The sequence below is a fragment of the Manihot esculenta genome, chromosome 12 (genome assembly GCF_001659605.2).
Source record: "Manihot esculenta cultivar AM560-2 chromosome 12, M.esculenta_v8, whole genome shotgun sequence".
Taxonomy (NCBI): Eukaryota; Viridiplantae; Streptophyta; class Magnoliopsida; order Malpighiales; family Euphorbiaceae; genus Manihot; species Manihot esculenta.
The window spans coordinates 5,000,314-5,022,755 of record NC_035172.2 but is presented as its reverse complement, the minus strand read 5'-3'; the positions used below and the strand labels follow the sequence as shown (position 1 = coordinate 5,022,755).

Here is a 22,442-nt window from a genome sequence, read left to right as displayed (position 1 = left end):
CTCCAATTTGCCTTCTCATCCTCTACGCACTTTTTACTAACCAATTCGAAACTCTACGCATTTCTTACTAACCAAACTACTATGATTAACTATTCTTATAAATTTTTAATTTTCAAATAAAAGATAAAGAATATTTTTCAAATATATTAAGAAGAAATGAAACCTAGCTTTTTGTAGAAATTTAATATTTGGACGGTATAAAAAATACTACAATCAATCTGCATTTACCTTGGAAATTAATTTAGATGAGAGTATTTTATGATTTTAACGGAGGACTTCTTCGAACAGTTGGCTCTCAGCACCACCAGTCCCCTTTTAAACTTCCTGCTCGTCCCTCTACTTCTCTTTCCTTTTGAACTTTGCTGGGTAGGTTAGCTTTGATTGCTAGAAAGGAAAAACAAAAGAAAAAAAAAAAAAGAGGGAAACTGCTCGCATATGTATTTGCTTAGCAAAAATTTGCTTTCTGAACACTCCATTTCCTATTCATACAGACATTTTTGCAATCAAATTTAACAAATTCATTCAGACCATTAAATGAAAAAGAAGAAAAGATATATAAACTTTATCGTCTGTTTACAGATGGCCATTCTCTTCTAACGATGACTCTGAGGCAGAATCATCGACTGTTGAATTTGAGATGGTCTCACTATCTGAAGTTCCATTTGGTTTCTCTTCAACAGGTTGTTTCAAGAACCAGTACATGATGCTGGCTGTCAATGTAAGCATCATCTTTTGATTCACCTGAAAAAAATTTAGCACCATTTATCCTCCATTTCAGAAACAGAATTACAGGAAGTATCTCTATGAAGCTGCCCCATGAGTTGTTTGTCATAAATGACATCCCCATGAATAAATATATATATTCAATGATAAATAAATCGAACTGTCGTCCATATGCAGATGCGGAAGGATATCATAATAAACACAATATAATCCAAATATTGTTGATGAACATGTACCTCTGTTATGTCTTCAGGAAGCAAAAATATTGAGCATCCTAGCTTTCTTGCTATGCTTATGATGTAGGTGGCATTCATCTTTTTCTCCTCATCTGCATTAATCTCAAGTTTAGTGGAAAAAAAATTATAATAAACAAATTATATGAACTAAGAAAATTATCTAAAATGTGGTTTTAGTAGTTATAGTAGTCAAGATCACATGGAAACTTCAGTAGCATGAGACTGGAAGAAAACATATACCAGTTACTCCTTTTGTGACAAGACTCCAATTTACTGCTCTAGGCTGAACAGCACTGAGAAGATCAAGGAAAAAAATGCCATCTGACAAACTTTTATCCTGCAAAATTGAGGAATTACATTAAAGTTCAGACTTGATAGTATCTGAGATTATCATATAATACGGATGAGCCATCACTCATTCATGGAGCTTTTTTGGACTTGATCCATAAAATTCTGCATCATCATATCTTATTTATAGTCTGCCCTTGTTCAATTAGTCTGGAAGAGAAGGAAAGAGAACACAATATATCGCACAAGTTACCTTATGCTGCTATACTTCTCTTTTGGTTCATTGTTGGAACATCATGCAAAAAACCAAAACATGCCGAAGAACGACTGGAAAAAGACTCCACTGTCACACTTATGACTATATTGAAAATTTTTGAGCAACAGTTGTGTAACACGGAATAATCCAGTTCTTTTACTCAAGACAATACACAGTTTGCAATTTAAGTAATAGTCACATAAGACTTCACACTGCATCATTTATTTGTTTAATCAAATACAATAGTTAAAAATGCCAAGCCATGTTAGATGGAGAATGCATTTTCTATGCAAGGAAATCAGCAATCGTACCTTAAAACTATCCATCCGACTTTGACTTCCTGCATCGCGAACTTTGTTGTTGGCCCATTTTAAAATATCAGCATCAGTGATTTCCTTTCCATGAGAGTGGAATCTCAAATTCTTCAGAAGCTGGAGCATGTTACATCTCATCAACTGCCACAGATAAGCTAAACAGAATTGCAAACATTAGTTCAAATCTGGTAAGGCCACCAGAGTAACTTTGAAGCAAAGTACCAAAATAGACTAAAAATCCAGCATAAATGCTGTATTTCAGTACACTTTTCGAGTGAAGAACATACCCAATATTAATTTTTTATTTCCTTGCACAATGTCATTTCCAGCAATGTTTACCAAGGAGAATTTCAACTGTTTTCCTATTTTTACAACTTGGTTGCAGTTTTCTACTTTTCTGAATGGCAACTTGATTGGAGGCTTATTTGCAATCTTCCAATTAACAATCCCAGGTGACACCTTGTCAAGTGTCTCTAGAAGCACCCAGCTGCGGAGCAACAGATAATTCATTTTAGCATAGATTGAAAATGAAAGTAAAATGAAGTAGATCCAGTATTCAGCTATCATCAAGCCATTGGAACTCTTTCTATTCTGTCAATTTAATGTTGATACAAAATCATAGCTCAATGAGATGTATTTATGTTCAAAAGGTTTGGATAAAGCATCATGATAGAAATGTTAATGTTTGAGAAAAACTTTAAGCTGATACTGACCCATTCCTGAGATCTTCAAAGACATTGTCAATAAAGGTCGAATTCCCAAGACTATTCATCCAAAATCGGAATGCTTTTTCCTCTCTAGATATTTGTGTGTCATCAGGTAGTGTCTCAAGAAAAGAGATCTGTTTAGTTTGGGTGGACAGCCCATTCCTGCAGGCAAAAAATGGTAGTCACTAGTTAGTCTTTTATCTTTAATTTTAGACAGATGAGTGGAAGGAACCCATCACTTTGTGTAAAAAAACGACCATTTTGCATGAAATCCATTGCTTAAGAAAAGATCTATTCTCACCTATGCTGGAAAATATGCGCAACAAAGGCAAGGTTGAGATTTGGTGAACCTTCAACAATGTCCTTTGCAGTTAAATATCTCTTGCAACCCATCCTATCTGCATGTTCAAGAACTAACTTCGCTCTCTCTAGATGATCTTTCACTGTCAATGTAGAGGGATTACTATACTCTGGTGCAAGAACATTTAAAAGGTGAGCATAAGCCTCCGCATCCTGCAGGTAGGATATTCTCTAGTTATACACCAGCATAATCCTAAGGATATATATCAGAAAAATTATGTCCTGCCACGAAACCAAAATATTGGGGTTTGTTTTAATGTTCTTTACCGTTAACAACTTAACATAACAAATCTGGAAGAATTTTAGCCAATTCTGCTAGCAACAGAGAAGGAAGACAAATAATAATACACTGTTGAAGTTAGATGCAGCTAGCATGAATCTGAAGGTAATAACTACTACATTATATTAATAACTCATTACACGATATGTATGTCAATTCAACAATAAAAGAATGACTAGGAACATAAGAAAGGTAAATTTGTTATATAAATGTTGAATATGTCATAATTTCTTCAAGAGAAAAGAAAAAAAAAAAAGAAATTGATATTGTACGCTTGCAGCCTAGATGCAAACAAGGATTCCTTACCAAGACAGCTGAAGCTAGTACTTCAGTGATGAAACAAAAATCTAGGTTAAACGCACAACAATCATGAGATAAATCAGTGATCGTTACAAAGTATGTGTGATATTCATAAAACAGTGGTATCTAATTTGATCTAGATTCTAGAGTCAATCTATGGTCAAAAAACTATTATCCAAGTAATATTTCACCTTTCCTTATTAGTTTTTGGTGTATAAATCAATTGCAAAAGATAATAAACGTATCATTCAAACATCAAAAGCATTGGCGTTGATTACATCAATAAAAATATTGGTAACTAATACCGACTTAAACATTATGGATTATCAGCATCACAGGTTTCCAGAGTATAAGTTAAAATATATATCATTCATAGCTCAATTATATTCAAGAGAAAATTCTATTCAGATCATACTATAAGCTAAAATGAGAAACATATTGCGAGCATGAAGAATCCAGGACACCAACCACTACTTGTCAGTCAAAACCTTTGAGAGGCCAAGACTTCTTTTCAAGAATACAGTCATAGTGCCTTAAAGACTATACGAAAGTTTGGGTGCATCAGAATGAACATAAAATTGGTCAGAGATATGAACTTATGAAATTATTTATGATAAAGACTTGGCTCTGTTCTACCTTCACATCAGAAGAGAAGTTTGTGACTATTTTCTTGTATCCAGCTTTCTTCAACTGGAAATTCATCCACCTTAGTAGGATCTTCTCCGGTGGTAAACTCAACAACTCTTCCACATCCTATTTACACAGGGAATTATGCAAATGTAAAAATAATTGAAAAAACCAATCATTGAAGAATTTATAAGAAAAAAAGAATACTACATACCTTACTGTCATCAACTAGCTCCACCAACTGAGGTGTTTTCTTCAGATTGAGGTCCGCCAAGAGTTGTATCTAAAACATCATGACCACAGAGATGTTGTTAAGGTAAAAATCTTTTAAAGTACCTATCAGTGAGAAGATACAAATTAAAAAGTACACCATATATAGCGTCATCAACTAACATTTGTGTAAACACCTAATAGTGTACATTCTGTTGATTTTTATGAATATCAAAGCCTTATAAAATGTAATGCTTTCATTTTATGAGCAGAAAGTTTCAGACTTTATAGAATATTATCAAGAATTCATCATTAAATTCAAATATAGGGCAAAATCCTTGAGATCTTACCTTAATGATTTGAGATATCAATCCAAGAACAAGATGGCGCTGAAATTGAAACCAACGAGGATATTATTATCATAGATCACCGTTAATTAAAACTACTTCATACAAATCATATGCATCAACTGATTGAACTCGATATAATCCTAGGGATGAAATAAACACAGAACTCCATGTCCACATACCCTTCCTTCAATGAAGTCTTGGGTCCCAATATTGACAACGGTACATCCAATAGCCTTAGCTGAGTTAAGACAGAGTGTATGGTTTTCATTCCTTTCCCATGGATTGAGCACTCTCTTTGTATTAATAGCCCTTTCATCAATAGTACCAGGCACTGCCAAGTTGATAAGCTTGCTGTATCAAAGAAGAATGCTTCAAAATCCTATGCCTACCATCTAAAATTTACAAAATTAATACAGAGAACAACATGATGAGAATAAAGCATGATACCAAAGTAGAACCCCATCCTTTGCAATCTCAAAGAGATCATTGGTCGAAGGATCAATAGGGAGGTATTTCTTTAAGAAGTGATCTTCTCCTAGGTAGTTGTTGATATGAGCAACATAGGATGCCTTCTCGGGTTCACTGATGGTGTGAAGCAATGTAGTGGTGGCGGCTTTAAGGAATGCAGATGAGTTCTTTGCAACATTTCCTGTCCTTGCACTTGCATGTGCGTGGAGTTGCAAATATACCTGCAGTGATTTCAAATTCCACTTTAACATCCCACTAAAAATAAGCTTTATTTCTGAAGGCTATTCAAGGCATGATATCCTATTTGACCCACTAATTTCAGTAATCATTTTTCACGGGGAAATTATGCTCAAATTAATTAAAGAAAGATTTTACAACACAAAAAGCCACTTTTAAGCCCAAAATTAATTGGTTAGAATTTCTTCTTTTGGGGGGGGGAAGAGAAAACCTTATATTGTGATGGCTCCCTTTCGTGAAACCGAAATTACAAAGAAAATATGGATACTGGTATGAGCATTAAATTTATTTTCTCTTTGTCCAAATATCAATAGATTGAAAATCTGTATAAGTATTTAAATCTGTTCTTCCCCTTCATTTCCAAGCAGCCATTGTTGGATTTGATAGCTTGCTATCTAATCAAGAAAACCATATTAAAACAGAAAAGGAAAAAAATTCAAGATCAACGTGATTCAGGCGTTAAACAACTGAGGAAAAAAAAATCTGGTGCCTATCTGTCTCACACAGAAATAAGAATCTGAAACTAGAGCAAATTAATTGAAAAAAGGAGCAAGTGAAAGCTGATCACCTTCAAAAAGAACTCGAAATCGACCTCATCGTCGAGATTTTGATACAAATCTTGAATAAGCGAAGCTCTTTCTTCTTCCGTCAGATTCTCTCCCACTACCTTCAACCTGGACATCCTGGAAGCCAAGTCTCTGAGCGTGAGCTTGCCACTCTCCCTTCTCATGCTCATAAACTTCATTTTCAAACAAAGCCAAACATTACCAATAGAACATTAAAAAAACACATATAGATTAAAAAACAAGAGAGATTTGAAGTTTCAATAGATAGCTTACGTGAGATTTTAAGCTGCGAAGCTCGACCTGAGTGAATTGGTTTTGAAGCCATGGATCTGATACGAGAATCCCAACGTAACCTGACATTTTACTTGATCTTTCTTCAAATTTAAACCTGAGAAACCAGATTCAATTCCTCTTCTAATCAAAACTACAAGGAAAAAGAGAAAGATTTGTTCCTCCTCCTCTCTTTCCCTTACGTTTTAGCTCTGTCCTCCAGAGATTTTCTTCCTTCTCTGCTCTCTCGCTCTCTCTAAAAACAGTGTGTTTTGCAGATTTGGTGTTTCTTTAAGCTTATCTCTCTCTGTGGGTTACTGTATGAGTTCAGTTTGGAGGGGACGGGGTGGGAGCTGTCAGAGTTTCAAAGGATTCAAATAATGACCGATTTGTCCCCTTCTTTATTTTACTCTTATCAAATAGTAATACACAGTGATGATATTCCCTCGCTAAGTTGGGGATGGGAATTTTGTGTCGCTTCCAAATTCAAATAATGACTAATCTGTCCCCAACTGCTACTTAGTGAAATGACTCTCTGCCTTTTTTTTTTAAATCTTTCGGCACTATAATTCAAATTAGCTTTTGTTAATCCATGCAATTGTCTTCGGATCCCATCTAACTTTTTTGAATATTTCATTTTAAAAAATATTTATCGAGTATAATTTTTTAAATAAATTATATTTTATTTTTTAAATTTTAATATAATTAATAAATAAATCTTTATATTTTTAAAATTCAACAATTAAATCCATTTATTATTAACCCGTCTAAATAAAAAATGTTTCCATTCATTTTTACATTTAAAAAAGTGAAAATATTTTTATTATCTTTTTAAATAAATAAATTATACGTAAATTTTTAAATTTTAATATAAATAATGAATCAGTTTCTATATTTTTAAAATTATACATTTAAATCCCTGTATAATCAATCTGATTTTATCTATTATAATTTAAACAATTTAATTCTTTATTTTTTATTTGAAAAAATACTTAAATTTTTATTAATTTTTATTTATAATATTTCATTTAACTAATTTTTAATACTTTTTTTCTTCGATTTTTATTTATTAAAATATTTAAATACTTATAATTTTAAAATTTTAAAAAATATTTACAATTTTATTTATTTTTAATACCTTTTAAATGATATTAAGTAATTTTTAAATAAGTTATAAACTTTGATAATTCAGAAAAAATTTGATCATCCACTAATTTTGAACTAAACTAATGTCTATAATCAATGAAAAAACTCTAATTTTAAATGGATGAAAAATAAAAAGATTTAAAATTTTAATTTTAAAAATATAAAAATTGATCATCAATTACATTAAAATTTACATTAAAACTTAAAAAATAAAGTAAAATTTATACGATATAAAAATTTTCACATAAATATTAAATTCTCATTTAAGTGTTCAACAATATATTTTAAATATTTAAAATATTTATTTTTATTTGACTAATTGACTAACGAAATTATGGATAGAAAAATCTTCGATTTGAAAAAATTGATTTTCAAAAATTAAAATATAATTTACTCAATTTTTTTTCTTTAGAATTATAATACAAGATATTCTCAATAAGGAAGAGAAGCAACAAAGTTCAATCGAAAAGGATTACAACTAAATGAGCTATCTTGAATAAACTTTTTGCTTAAAAAGTGGGCAGCTCGATTGTAAGATCTTGGAACCCACGGCAAAGAATTCTGCCTGAATCCGAACAAGCATTTGGTGACCTTGAAAAGCTTGAATGACTGAAGAAGAATCACCCTTCACAATAATCTTTGAGAAGCCACTAGATTTGCCTAAGAAGGAAACCAACCTGATATGAGCTGCGTCTCCTTGATGAACCAAAGTTTCAGATGAGTTTGCAGAAATGAAATCCTCTCTACTCGAAGCAGCAAATGCAACCACCTCAAAACACGTCCTAGCAAAATCCTTAAGATCTTTTCATTCCTATCTTCCATATGTAGGAAACTAGAAAAACCATGTGTTGTACTAGGGAAGAACCTTTAGAAGTAGCCAAGAGAATCTGCGTAATATGAGACCAATGATCTGACATATGACCTCTAGAAAACGGGTCAGAGTCGTAGGATAGTTTTCAGAAAATTTTAGTGCTTTAGTGTTTGTTAAACATTGATTCAAAGGTAAAACAAGTTCATCGTTATTCTTTTTTGATAAAAATTTAAAGATTATGATTTTACAAATATATAGAATTTTAATTTTTAATTTAATCACCAAATTGCCCACATCACTACTAAAAATTTTAATTTTATATTAAAATAATTATTTTGTAATATTGAATTTGATTAAGTTCACAATTAAGATTTATAATCAGTATTACAAAATTATTTTAGTTTTATGATAAGTGAGTCCAAAAAAAATATTATGGTTTTAAAATAACAATGCATCCAAAAAAATTTTTTGAAAAAAACTCTTATATTTTTTAATTAATTAAATTTAATTGTAAAGTGTATTGTTAATAATAATAATTAGTTAAATTGACACATGGATTTGGGAAAATATATCTAAAAAAGTTTTGAAAAGGATAATAAGGTAATTACATAAAAGAGGAAGATTAGGCCAGTTTCAAAACAGGGAATGGCCCACCAGGGAAAGCCTACTTACTTTTTAAAAAGTTGAGTTGATAACAGAACCAACGGTCGTCTTTGACGTTTCCCATTAAATTGGACGAACTTTGGCTATGGTGGATAATTAATTTGAACTTTTAACTATGAGCATGACTTCCGGCTCTAAACATGGGGTGAAATTATTGGTAAAACTGTTTCACCTTATAAAATTAATAGTATACCTTGATATGTATACGATTATCTGAAATTCAAATAAAAAAGAGTTTAAATATGTATGAATAAGTTTAATATGAATAGGTCACACTCCTCTTTTATTCTATTTTCTTTTTATCTTCTAATTATGTATTACCATGTCCTCTGTTGCAGTTACTTAAAACTGTACATATGGATGTACTCACCTGTCCACCGTTGTCAGATGGATATTTAATTTTCTTTCGACGATTGTACTGTTAGCGTCGCGGTATAACTAGACTTACTTTCTACTTTCAGTCACGTCAGATAAACTACATTTTTTTCTGAGTCCGGCCTACTTCAATCGAGAATTGAATTGTTTGCTAACGAATCAGTTTGCATAATAAACTCTGATAGATTTTTGACCTAACTCTCTTATTAGTGCTCGATTTTGGTCTGGCCTATGGCAGCTGGTGATCAGTATAGTAAATTAATAATTGCACCTAATAATTTTTCTCACATAGTGTTTATAATAATATTACTATCTAAAAAAATGACACAAATAGTTTTTTATAAATTATTTTAAATTTAAATTATAAGTATAAAATATTTTAAAATTTTAGAGATAGTGTTTTGTTTCGTTATGAAGGTGTAAACAGATTAATCAATCAATAAAGTTTGGTAAAAAAGAAAGGAAGAAGACCTCTTTTCATTCTTCCTTTTTAAGAATAGCTAATCACTAATCAGTTCTTTCTTTTTAGTTAAGTGGACATTTGCTAATCAATGATCTCTCACTAATAATTCCTTTGTATCATTTAACTTTATTAGTATGATTAATAAGAATGGGAGCTATTTCTTTTTCCTAATTATGATATGAATTAAATTTTCAATTTTCTTTCAGAGTATTATCAAATTAATTATTTTAAATATATCCGATGGAATTTGGAGAAATGTGCTATTAAAATAGTTTTAAAAAGATTTGAATGATGTTTAATGCTTCAAAGATATTTTGATGAACATTTAATTTCACTATTTTTCTTATTGGGGAAGATCAATTTGTTAAGTGTTTAATTAAAAAACGCACCATAGTGGTAATTATTTTTAACTTATCACTTAAAAACATAGAAAAAGAAATGAAAAATCAAATAGCGTGAGGAGGTAAATACAGGGTGAGCAGTATTCGGTTCAAACTGAAAAAATCGACCGAAAAATTAATTTTAATTTTTTATTTAATTCGGTTCGGTTTGGTTTTTAATTTTAAAAATTTCAGTTATTTCGGTTCGATTCGATTTTAATTAGAAAAAAATAAAAAAAATCAAATTGAAGATAATAATATGTTATTTTCAATAATATAGAGAAATTAAATTATATTAAAATTAAAATATTTTAATTAAATATTAAAATATTAAAAATAAAGTATAAAAAATAAAAAATTATTAAAAATTGAAACCAATTAAATCGAATCGAATCGAATTAAATCAAATCGGTTTGATTTAATTTAATTTCTGATTAAAATCAATTCGGTTTGATTTTTATAAATACTAAAATTTCAATTTTCAATTTATTCAATTTGATTTAATTAATTTTAAATCGAATCGACTGAATAATCACCCATATCGATAGTAGCCGTTAGAGAATGGGAAAGTGAGTGGCATGCATGATGCACATGAATGGTTTAAAGTTTAATCTATAACGTACAAATTTATCTAATATTTAAAATTTAAATTGGTTCCAACTAAAGAAAGAGCCACGTGGTGGAGGGACCACAGACAGAGAGAGATACGAGACCTAAAAGGCTGTGATGCCTCTTTAAAGAAGGCGCTGCCCTTTATAGCCGACCCTGCTTGCAATGCCATTGCCAATAATTAATTGCTGCATTAGAGAACTTTCTTTTTTGAAAAAAAAAAAATCATTCAATATAATTTATAGTGACTAAAATTTTAAGTTTATTATTCAATACTTCAAAATTTTAAACATAATTCTAAATAAACAAGGAGAATTATTGAAAAAATTTATTTCATTATTTTAGCGAATTAAAACTTATCAAATTAAATATTAAATTACTTTCTCTTCCTCAGAAAAATATGTTTATTAAGCAAACACAGTGAATATAATTAAAATTAATAAATTTTATATTATTTTTCATGATATACCTTTCACTCACATTATTTTATTATTAATTTTTTTGTAAAACTAATAAATTTAATTTTTTTAATGCATATCAAAGATATATATATATATATATATATAATAAATTACTATTTTATTTTGAGAAAAGTGATTTATAATTTAAAAATGATAAAATAAATGAAAATAAATCTATTTTTATGTGAAAGAGTATTTGTTGATATACTTCCTATTAAAGATAAGGACACATATATTAAGATTCTAATCATAAATTAATGTTTTATTGGTTTTCACTTAGTTTTTAATATGTACGACCTTTTCGAGTTCTAATTTGATATCAACCCTTTAAATTTTAGGGTTATCATTAAACGATTATCCAATTTTCAATTCTTTAACTTTTATACTAATTTTTAAATATACAGGATTATCATTAAACGATTATCCAATTTTTAATATTATTCTTACCTTTCATACCAATTTTTAAATATAAATATACATATTATAAGAATCTTATATTCAAGAATAATATTGTCTGAACCGATTGACCATTAATAAACTAACTACTAATCATTAATAAATTATTCAAAAATTTATGATTCCATCAAAAATGACATATAATCGGTTATTATGTACGATCACAAATATATATATTTTGAAAATAATCTTTACTCATTTATTATCTAAAAACTTTAATTTCTCTAAAATATATCACCCAACTTCATTACTCTTCCATTTACTATCCAAACAACTGATGGGAGTTTATTTACTCCTCAAGAATCTTGTTAATCTTGCCGATTCGTAATCCTATAACTCATCTCAACATTATTAAATATATTTTAAAATATATATATATATATATATTTTACAACAGCTTCAACAACAATGATGTACTGACGATAAATGTCTTGAATTTTTATTTTTTATACACTGACATGTCCTTCTAGTAGCAATTCGTAATATATCAAAGTAATGGGAGTTTGAAAGCAAATGTCTAACTTGAAAAGAACACAAAATGCACACATACATATCATCTCTACAAGCAAGTGGGGAATAATGAGCACACATTATTTAAAGGGGGACCAACAAGAAGATCTGCTGCGTGCAATGAAAAGATAAGGGAACCCATCAAAATCCATATGCAATTTTGAAAAGAAAGATCACAAACTTAGCTGTTTACAAAAATATTTATTTGCTAAATTTAAAACCTCATCTTACCATTTGGTAAAGGCAACAAATGTGAAAGGACGGCTCATGTGGGTAATTCAACAATTCTTTTTTATTGGTTCATCCAAGGAGACCTAATGGACAGCAGGAAGAAGCCAGAGAGAAGATAATGAGCCTGACCAAGGTTCGGTTCTAGTTTAAAATTTGAAATTTGATCTGATTTTTAAATCAGATTAGAATCAACCCAATTTTTAATGGTTAACAAACGATGTCAGTTTTTTTACAGTTCTGATTTAATTTCAAAGCGATTACGATTATAAACTTTTAAAATTTTAGTTTCTATTTCAATTAAATTCATATTTAATCAATCTAATTTCAATTTGGTTCACAATCCAAACAGGAGTATCGCTAGGTCTAGGGAGACAGCATTTGGTAGGGCACAAAGTGGGGCAAGAGGAAGAGACATAAGTGATACAGATACACAAATTAGACAATGTGCTAAATCCAAAACAAATAGGATCATAGGAAGATTTATGTATATACTAAGTTTACTTTACTAAAAAGGCAAAGGCAATAAGGCAATGAAGGAAGCCTGTGGGGAAAAGCTGAGAAAATAATTGGGGGAATATGTAGCAATCCTTGCTGTGTTTGCTTCTACTACTCACTACATTCAAATCATTACACAGGTCTACACTGATCTCAATATATCAATATGGTATATCAAGTAGGCCCAATCCCCACATGGCATTCCACTCTTGTTAACTGGAGATTGAATCTTCATCATTGTTGGCTGATTTGCTTCTCGATAGAAGTATGATTTCAGCTACATATGGGTTTCATTGCTTATCATTGAAGGTCTGATTAACAAGTATTATTATAGCATACTTGATCTGGGAAATATCTTCCTTGACTTCAGCTCATTCAATAAGCAAATGCCCAACTGACAGAGTATGTTCAAGAATTAGGTACTTACTATGCAGTAAATCTATGAGCTTGTTAATGTCTGACCTTTGTTTGTTTGCTGCTACCGGTTTGGGACGCCTCATTTGTCACTTGCATAAGAAAATTGCAAAAGCAGCCAGCACTTTTCACTTGAAATATTCCCTGGTGTTAAGAGACTACTCAATTTTCCCATCAAGAATCACTACCGCAAGCATGGAATTGAACTGTGCAGATATTGTACAGTGTTTTATTATTATTTAGTGTAGGTATACAGATCCAACAATTACTTTCTTGGCGGTGCATAACTCGAATAAACTTTACAACTGGGCAGAAGTATATGCGACGCTTAACGTTCCTCCAACAGCATGTTGCAGGCAAAATTGGGATTTTACAATCTAGCATGATAAAATATATGTTACCTCCACAAGCCTAGAATGCTATTTCCTGAAGAACTTCAAGTGTCTTCTGATGAACCTGGACACGAGGCAAACAAACAAACTAGGTAAAGGATAATATTGTGGCTGCCAAATGAAGAGATTTTTACATGTGAAGCAAACTCCATGAATATTGTGTATCATGCATGACGCAAACAAGTGACAAAACTCTCTGGCTGAATGCAGTTGTATCAGATGAGCTAAATTTTGAAGATCAACAAAATAATGCAAGTCTCTGAGAACCCACTTTGTAGTTTGCTATTTCAGAAATCACCAAAAGCTTCTATGCAGACTATGCTACTTTATCACGAAACTGGAAAGAGAATATTATAACAAGAGAGAACTAATGGCTACGTAAGGTACAGAGAAAGAGAAAAAAGAGAGATTAAGTTTATATCAGGCACAAGAAAAGTTACCCATTCTAGATGTTGTGCTGTAATACCAGGTACATCTCCAGAATATATACCACCTAAGACCTAACAAGTCCAAGCATATTTCATCAGTTATTGTTTAAGCATAATGGCAATTGCGCAAGTCAATGAGTGACAACAAGATGGACCGTAGCACTAATAAGCAAGGGGACAAAAAAAATTATCATCAGTTTAGATTCCAGACTCAAGAATCTTTGTCCTGCCCTTTTCTTCATTCTAATCCCCTTCAGAAGCAACATGCACCTACGTGCACAAAAAACAAACAACAAGAATGGATACCTTGGTGACAGTCTCCAGAAACATGCCTGGGCGAACAGGAAGTGGTTTTCGTCCAGTTACACTCGGCTGTGAACCATGACATGCGAATTAGTATGATTCATGTAAAAGAATGAAGCAAAGGAAAAGACAAGAAGATCAGTATTCATGAAAATAATTTTCTGCATATGCACCCAGATGCCCATGAGTTTGCAACACATGCAATTGGTGAAATCAAACGCACCCTTCCTGCTATTCCAATTGAAACACTTCCACTCCTAGTGTCTTCCTCCTCAGTAGCTGCATTATCAGCACCTTCATCTTTCCCTTGCATTACATTTTTTATCATTTCCCGTACAGTCTTCCCAGGTTTCAAAGCTACCAGTTTGGTTAAGAAATTAACCTGTAGTAACAACAGGCATGTGACAACAATATTACAAAAATATGCAATTCTTTTACTGGAGTTCTTTAAAATGCAGCAAGGAATCTGTTAGCAGACCCTTGCTAATATACAAGAGATTCACACATGGAGAAAGAAAAATACTGAAATGTAAGACCAAGTCAAAGTCACTAATGCAGTTGAGAAAAATAGCTCCGCACACTGTTACTACCCATGATATCCTACTTGTTAGTAGTGCCTATGTGAAATAGCTCTACATGCTATTACTACCTATGATATCCTACTTGCTAATAGTGTTGTCTCCTATGTTTTAATGGTGATGTTAGTAGTGTTGTTAGTCGTTAATAGTGTTCTTAGTAGTGGTGTTAGTATTTTGCTTTATTTTCTTCCACTTTTCTTAACTGTAGGAGGGTAATCCTCCATATTCTGATCATGTGAATAATTTTCCTTATTTGTAAGAAGAGGTTGTCTCTTCCCTTTAGTATTTAAGTTGAGCAAATCAATACAGGAGACATGTGAAAAATTACCAAAAGTTGAGTGCTAAAACCCAAGAAATTTTCAAGTTCTCTCTCAACGAACTTGTACAACCTTCATCACAGGTCAAAAAAAGAAAACTTGATTCTACCCTCATCCATAAACTCTATTTTTTTCCACTCAATTGTCCCATAACCAGATCCTATTCTAGAGACTAAAACATTTGGCATCAGAGACTAGGATTATGGGGGATTCAATCCAATAACAACTCGATAGAATTTTAGCCTTGTTTCTTGAATAACAAGCTGCCAATAAATCCTGACAGGAGGAACTCAATACAAAATTAGAGAACCTCACAAGATATTGCTATTGCCAAACAGTCTACATCCATCTTAGATGGCAGTATCCAAAGTCGAGTTTCAAAAATCAAAAGGGGTAGTCAATTCAACTCGTGTCCAGTAGCGGTTCTATGGTCCCTAAAACCGCTATATTGGATTTTCCACGATTCAATGGGCAAGAAGATCCTCTAGGTTGGTTAACTCGTTGTGAGCATTTTTTCCATCATCAACAAATGGAGAAAGATGAGAAAAATCTGTCTAGGGAAACTGCTACTCAGTTGAAACAATAATTCCCTGCTCTCGTGCTTAGGACAAGCGCATCAACATGGGGAGAGTAATGTTAGCAGACCCTTACTAATATACAGAAGATTCACATATGAAGAAAGAAAAATACTGAAATGTAAGACCAAGTTAAAGTCACTAATACAGTTGAGAAAAATAGCTCCATATGCTGTTACTACCCATAACATCCTACTACCTGCTATTAGTGTTGTCTCCAATGTGTTAATGGTGATGTTAGTAGTGTTGTTAGAAGTTAATAGTGCTATTAGCAGTGATGTTACTATTTTGCTTTATTTTCTTCCACTTTTCTTAGTTATAGGAGGGTGATCTCCATATTCTGATCATGCTAATAATTTTCCTTATTTATAGGAAGAGGTTATCTATTCCCTTTAGTATTTAAGTTGAGCAAATCAATAAGGAGATTGGTGAAAAATTGCCAAAAGTTGTTGACTACTAAAACTCGAGATTTTCAAGTTCTCTCTTAACGAGCTTGTACAACCTTCATCATAGATCGAAAAAAGAAAACTTGATTCCCCCCTTGTCCATTAACTCTATTTTTTTCCATTCAAATGCCCCATAACCAGATCCTATTCTAGGGACCATAACAGAATCCATCACCTAAAATGTTTATTTTGACAAATAAAGGTGGATTGAATCAGCCAACTATACTATCATTTGATGTGACATATCTTAAATTAAGAATTTAGACCTCAGATTCGGGAAGTGTACTGAAACCACGGTCATTTCTTTCATCCAGTAGTCCACCCCCCATCATATTTCTAGCCTCCTCTCTGATTAAAACGAGCCTTGCAAGTAGTTTACGATCTGGAACAACTGGCCGAGTTTCCATTGTCTGGAAGTATTGACAAGAAGACAATGATTATGATATGCCCGAAAAAAATGCTAATAATCAAAGTGGCTACTTTGCACCAATCAATTTTTTTCAAATTGCTGCAGAAGTGATTATCAATTGAAGCATTCAATGGTTTAAACAAAATAACTCAACCAGATAGATATGTTCAATATTATGTCAAAAAGCAAAAACTGTAAGGAATGCCATACACCAAATGAATTGACATGTAAAAAAGAAATGGGAATGCCTACTGAACTAAATAGCAATTAGCAACAAGTTTATAGTTACTGCTAACCTAAACAGCAAAATATTGCACATGACACTATCTACTGAGTACCTCTAACAAATCATCCGCCTGGTTTGCTATATCATTTAGATTTGCTCCTGGCAAATGAACTTTGGTTCCATTCTTACTTTCAAAGGCGCCACCGCCAGCAGCCACTCTACGTAACAGTTCATGCCTGCTTTCTTTCCCAGGAGTTCTGCAAAGCAAGCCAATCACTTGAACCTGCAAAAGGAAAGTTTTTTTTTTTTCAATGCATACGAGACTTAACAATTAACCAGAATAAATAATCAACTAGATCTCAGAGGACATCCTTACATGTGGTGGACATTTTTTTGTAAGATGAGATAATACAGTTTCCTTGACAACTTCCAATAGTGATTTGCGCTGAATAGAAACCAAATACAAATGTCATAATCCATTTATGTAGTTCGCCATCTTTTTATTTAAGAGAAGAAACAAAAATAATCCAAGAACAAAAACAAAATTTGTGTAACAAACAACAACAACTAAGTATTAAGACCAAACCAATTGGCGTAATCTATTCCATCATTTTTCGCCATTCAGCTTTATTTGAGACCAATTGCGTGTCAATATTCAAAAATTATAAATCTTTTGATACTATTCCTATCCATAGTTACTCTGTCTTTTTATTTCCTTTCTCAGTGCTCACTACTTTCAACACTAATTCGTTGCATCTCCATGCTAAAGCATTTGATTCTCTACGTTGGCAATTGTTATGGAAAGTTATTTCTATTTGATATAGGATTTTATTCCTAAATAGATAGAATGATATATATTTATATATTCGTAAAATAGAAGGATTTGATATATTCCTATTATAGTTGGAGAATCCCTTAATTTATAGTATCATACTATATATCTCTTGGAACTTCCATTATAAATAGGAAAGTTTTTGTATTATGAGTGAGAGAATTCAATTCAATAAAAATGTAGTCCTTTAAGGTTTTCTCTCTGTGGACATAGGCTCTTGTTGCCGAACCACGCAAATTTTTTTTGTGTTATTTTCTTATCTTCTATTATTCTAACTTTTATATGGTATTGGAGTTTTCAATTCTTTAGAGCTTGGCTACTGTTTACAGGTACTATCATTGTCATCGTTCACATATACCATTCATGGGCACTATTTATCAGTATTGTTTATGGGTACTATTCATACCTATATTTGTGTTCAATTGATGTGATCTGTGCAATCCTATAAGTTGCTTTGTATTAATGTTTCTTCGCCAGTATTGGCTTTGGAGAGGGATTTTGTATTTAATTTCCTCACCAATGTTGCCTTGGAGAGAGATTTTGTATTGAGTTTCCTTGTCAATGTTGTCTTGGAGAGGGATTTTGCGTTGATATTTCCTTGTTGACATTGCCATTGGAGAGAGAAGTGCAATTCTAAGAATAGTTTTATATTTTGGTACTTTGCGTAAGTGTCTTTGTGCGAGTGTTTTTAATACACTCATGAGTTGCTGGTTGTAAGGATAGTGTCATGGAAAAAAATCTCATCAAGGGACAATATTAGAATTGATGAGATTCTATACTACAATTAAAGGATAGTGTCATGGAAAGTTATTTCTAATTAATATAGTATTTGTATTCCTAAATAGATATAATAATATATGTCTATATATTTCTAAAATAGAGAGATTTGATACATCCATATTATAGCTGGAGAATCTCTTAATTTATGGTATCATACCATATATGTCTTGGATCTTCCATTATAAATAGAAAAATTTTTGTATTTTGAGTGAGAGAATCCAATTCAATAAAAATACAGTTCTTTGAGATTTTGTGTTCGTGAATGTAGACTCTCATAACCGAACCACGTAAATTTTCTTTTGTTATTTTCTTCTTTCTTCTATTATTCTAACTTTTACAGCACTTTCTGACAAATACGTCCATTTCTAATTTTACTCATTATTGGAATGTTAGATATTTATTTTAACATTTGCATATGTACACACTCATCATGTAGTATATTGTATCTTAGGTATCCAACATTTTCTCCCATAAAATATAGCTAGCCCGACCACAATTATATGAAACTTACATTCCACTTTGTTACAGATCGTAGGATCACGTAGCACACTGGTCACGCTCCTCCATTTCATTTATTGCGTTTTAATCCAATGAGTTAAATCCTCATTTATTACTTTATTCTTTTGGATAATAAAACCTAAATGCTTGAGTTGAAATTTTGGCACCAAAACTCCATCTAACTGAACCTCCATCCCATTTCTTCTATAAAAGTTAAACTCGCAATGTGCATATTACATCTCACTTTTACTTAGCCTAAGCTGTAACGGCCTTACTCTCAATAATTTTTCTTAACACCAACTTTTGATTAACTCTTTCACTAATTTCATCCACTAAGTCAACATAATATGCAAATATCAAGCACCATGAGTAGAATGTCTCTAATTGCCTTATATCCATAATAAAGGCATACATGTACAATCTCAAAGTAAAACCATTGTTATGGGAGCTTGACCAAATCATTTCCCTCAATTTTTGCACTTGTAACTACCACCTTAAATTTTCATAATCATCTTAACAAAATAATAGGCTTTGTTATAGATCTACCAGGCAAAAAGTAAAACTTTTTTTTTATGTCTTAGTAGTATCCCTAAGTTTGCACTTAATCACTCTCATCATTTGATTCATCACTTTAATACTTTGATAGTTTGCAAAATGTTGGATATCTCATTTGTTTTTAAAGATAAGTAATTTGCCCCCATTCCTATGACTTTTTTCTAGACTTTAATGTGTTATCGAATGGCTTGGTCAACCAAGCTACTCCAACCTGCCAAAACACTTCCATACCTTTTCAGAGATGTCATCCCAAGCCACAAACTCTCCTTGTCTTCATATTCTCCATGCCTCTTTAACCATAACAAATATGATTCTATTAGTGTAGTTGAGGTTCTTCTCCTTCAAACCACAAATGTAAGTTTAAGTTTGTAATATCGTCTTCGTTATCATGAAGAATTAATCAAAGTAACATCTTCATCTCTCTTTGATCTCACTATCTTCCTACAAAAGTTGTTAATTATCAATAACTGGATTTAGATCTCTAACCCACTTCTTGTGTCCCTAAATTTTATAAAATTTGGCTAGAGATTTACCACAAGCCTTGCTAATGGCTCTCTTGGCTTCTCCCAAAGATTTTAAACCTTGAATACAACCAACTATGCCAAAGAAGAATAAATCGGACTCTTGTAAAAGAATATCTACTACATGTGATCCGATTAGCATATGGCCCTGATATTCAGTGGTACCCAGTAGCCTAATTGTTACCACTTAAAAAGTCAATCAAACAAACTGACTAGTAAACAAAATGATGGGGTCAATGTGCGTGACTAAAAATGGATGGAATCTGAGAAGCAACAAAGCCTGTAAATGTGATAGAAAAGCTAACTCTATTGAACTTCCAATATTATTCTCACATGTCAAGTTGTTTTAAAATGCTTTAAGGCTAGAGCATTAACATGCATCCATCATCCATGATTCCTAACATGAAAATGTTCAACAATCAAAACCAAATAATACTCCAACTCTCCAAGATGACAACGATCCTATCTGCGTTAGCTTTAAAGAATTACTGAAACGTCTTAATATCTTCCAGTGTCCAATTATAGAAGATTCAAAACTTTTAAAGTCAAATTTATGATTCAAACAAATTTGACAAAATTTGAACATAATGCAATTGTAGAATGAAACTGAACAGTCCAGAAAACTGCAGAGAAATCAGGTGTAACAATATAAGATTACCAGATCATCTTGGTCCTTCTCAGCAACTTGAATCATGTGATCTAAAGCCATCATAAAACCTGATTCCATCTCATCAACTCTTTTGCCAATGACACCTTGTGCAGCCAATTCAACTGCCACCTTCTCAGATGCTTCATCCATGTTCATATCCTCCAACTATGCCATCATTATGCATTTAACAAACAGCATAAAGGACCATCAGTGACTTCAGGGTTCAAAAATGAACTTTGCCATGACAAATATTGAGAACCAAGAGGAAAAGGTTAGACATGTTAATTAATACCTAATGCAAAATTTTCAAATGGGCATAGTTTATAAGAGTTCTATGACTTCTAGGATTAGCACTTAACAGACACAAGTTATCACCTGGTTCACTATACTACAGAATCTTTTCACTGGATTCACATCATCTTGAGACTTTAAAGCCGTAATAAATACTAGAGTGCAACAGGTAGAGGACATTGAGGTAAAGGGAAAATTGCAAAATCACCCTTCAGTTTACATGTTGATTGATGCAAAATAACATTCCAGTTTATATGTTCATATCCAATAGATTCTTTTTAACACTTTCTTTTTTATCTACAGAAGTGTTATAAGGTAATAACATGCCAAATTATAAGGTATTCCAGCAATAATATTAACAACATGATTCAGAATATTTCTATTTAAAAAGGAAAATGCAGATTACCCATCACAAAACATAACATATTAGTATTGAATTGGAAAAACTCATGAAAATTTTTTGTCAACAAACGAATCTCCTAAGCACCCAAAAATGCAATGTACATCATTTGCACGAAAACTAGATGGCAGAACAATTTCTTTCCAGAATCAACCAAAAGAAAGACACAAAGAGAGAAAGAGAGACCTACAAGGGTAATCATTTCTTGGAGGACGGAAGTGACCTGTTCTCCTCCCTTGAGCAGAGCTTCATACTGGGAAGAGTCCAATTTGTCGTTCCATTTTTCATCATGGGTTCTACTCCTTTTGTTTTGTACTCCAAATTCCCCATCCAAATAGCCTCCACTCACCTCAGAGTTCGTACACAACACCAACAATGGCTTCTTTCTCCTAGGTTGCTTCAGTGGCCACTGGGAACAGTGGAAGGACGATGATGTGAAGAAAGGAGAAGGAAGGATTGGAAGATTATTAGACGAAAGAACATTTGAACTTGGGAAGGATGAAGGGAAGAACTGCAATTTAATCTGCAACATCCTGATTCCTAGCATCAGCCGGTGCTTTGAGGTTTTGGGTTTTGGATTGAGGATATTTTATACTTTTATTTACTATTTAGTATTTATCACTTTAGCTTCTTATAGTTTCATGGAAAAATATCAAATAATTATTAGTTTAAAATTATAAATGAATTAATATATTTTTAAATAAAAATCAAATAATTAATTTCATTAAAATTATATTATACGCAAAGTAATTTTTATTTTATTTTATTTTATTAACTCAATAAACGCGAAAGATTCATAAATAAATTGATATACGTGTATATTAATATAAAAAATAAATCAAAACGAAAAAAAAAAAAATCAAATACAGACTTTAATTTTTCACCGATATTAAAATATATTCAATTGGATTTTTTCTAAACAAAATTATAAAATTTATATTTATATTTTTTACTTAATAAATATTATTTTTAATAAATTTTTTTAATTTGAATATTAAAATGTTTACTATTCTTATTTTTATATTTATATTTTTAA

The 22,442-nt window shown here is 31.7% G+C and overlaps 2 protein-coding genes across 5 annotated transcripts; both read right to left on the bottom strand.

The window, feature by feature from the left end:
- Nucleotides 1-417: 417 nt before the first annotated feature.
- Nucleotides 418-6,572, bottom strand: LOC110628508 (fimbrin-2). Its single transcript, XM_021775201.2, has 14 exons — nucleotides 6,196-6,572; nucleotides 5,925-6,095; nucleotides 5,099-5,340; nucleotides 4,831-5,002; nucleotides 4,652-4,690; nucleotides 4,306-4,374; nucleotides 4,101-4,217; nucleotides 2,826-3,037; nucleotides 2,531-2,686; nucleotides 2,105-2,304; nucleotides 1,815-1,972; nucleotides 1,200-1,296; nucleotides 960-1,051; nucleotides 418-741 (listed from the first exon to the last, which is right to left on the bottom strand). The coding sequence occupies exons 1-14, from the start codon at nucleotides 6,280-6,282 to the stop codon at nucleotides 574-576; spliced, it is 1,980 nt and encodes a 659-aa protein (XP_021630893.1). The 5' UTR covers nucleotides 6,283-6,572; the 3' UTR covers nucleotides 418-573.
- Nucleotides 6,573-12,762: 6,190 nt separating this feature from the next.
- Nucleotides 12,763-21,999, bottom strand: LOC110628507 (protein PEP-RELATED DEVELOPMENT ARRESTED 1, chloroplastic). Of its 4 annotated transcripts, XR_002490073.2 has the most exons (11): nucleotides 21,597-21,999; nucleotides 20,725-20,880; nucleotides 17,257-17,325; nucleotides 16,993-17,163; nucleotides 16,512-16,655; nucleotides 14,553-14,711; nucleotides 14,333-14,398; nucleotides 14,039-14,098; nucleotides 13,608-13,662; nucleotides 13,255-13,350; nucleotides 12,763-13,186 (listed from the first exon to the last, which is right to left on the bottom strand). XR_002490073.2 is itself a non-coding variant. In XM_021775200.2 (10 exons), the coding sequence occupies exons 1-9, from the start codon at nucleotides 21,951-21,953 to the stop codon at nucleotides 13,618-13,620; spliced, it is 1,227 nt and encodes a 408-aa protein (XP_021630892.1). In that variant the 5' UTR covers nucleotides 21,954-21,999; the 3' UTR covers nucleotides 12,763-13,412; nucleotides 13,608-13,617. The 4 variants fall into 4 exon arrangements, 3 of the variants coding, with proteins under 3 accessions (XP_021630892.1, XP_021630891.1, XP_021630890.1); XM_021775200.2 differs by having other exon boundaries at nucleotides 12,763-13,412; XM_021775199.2 differs by having other exon boundaries at nucleotides 12,763-13,350.
- Between the last annotated feature and the right edge of the window lie 443 nt (nucleotides 22,000-22,442).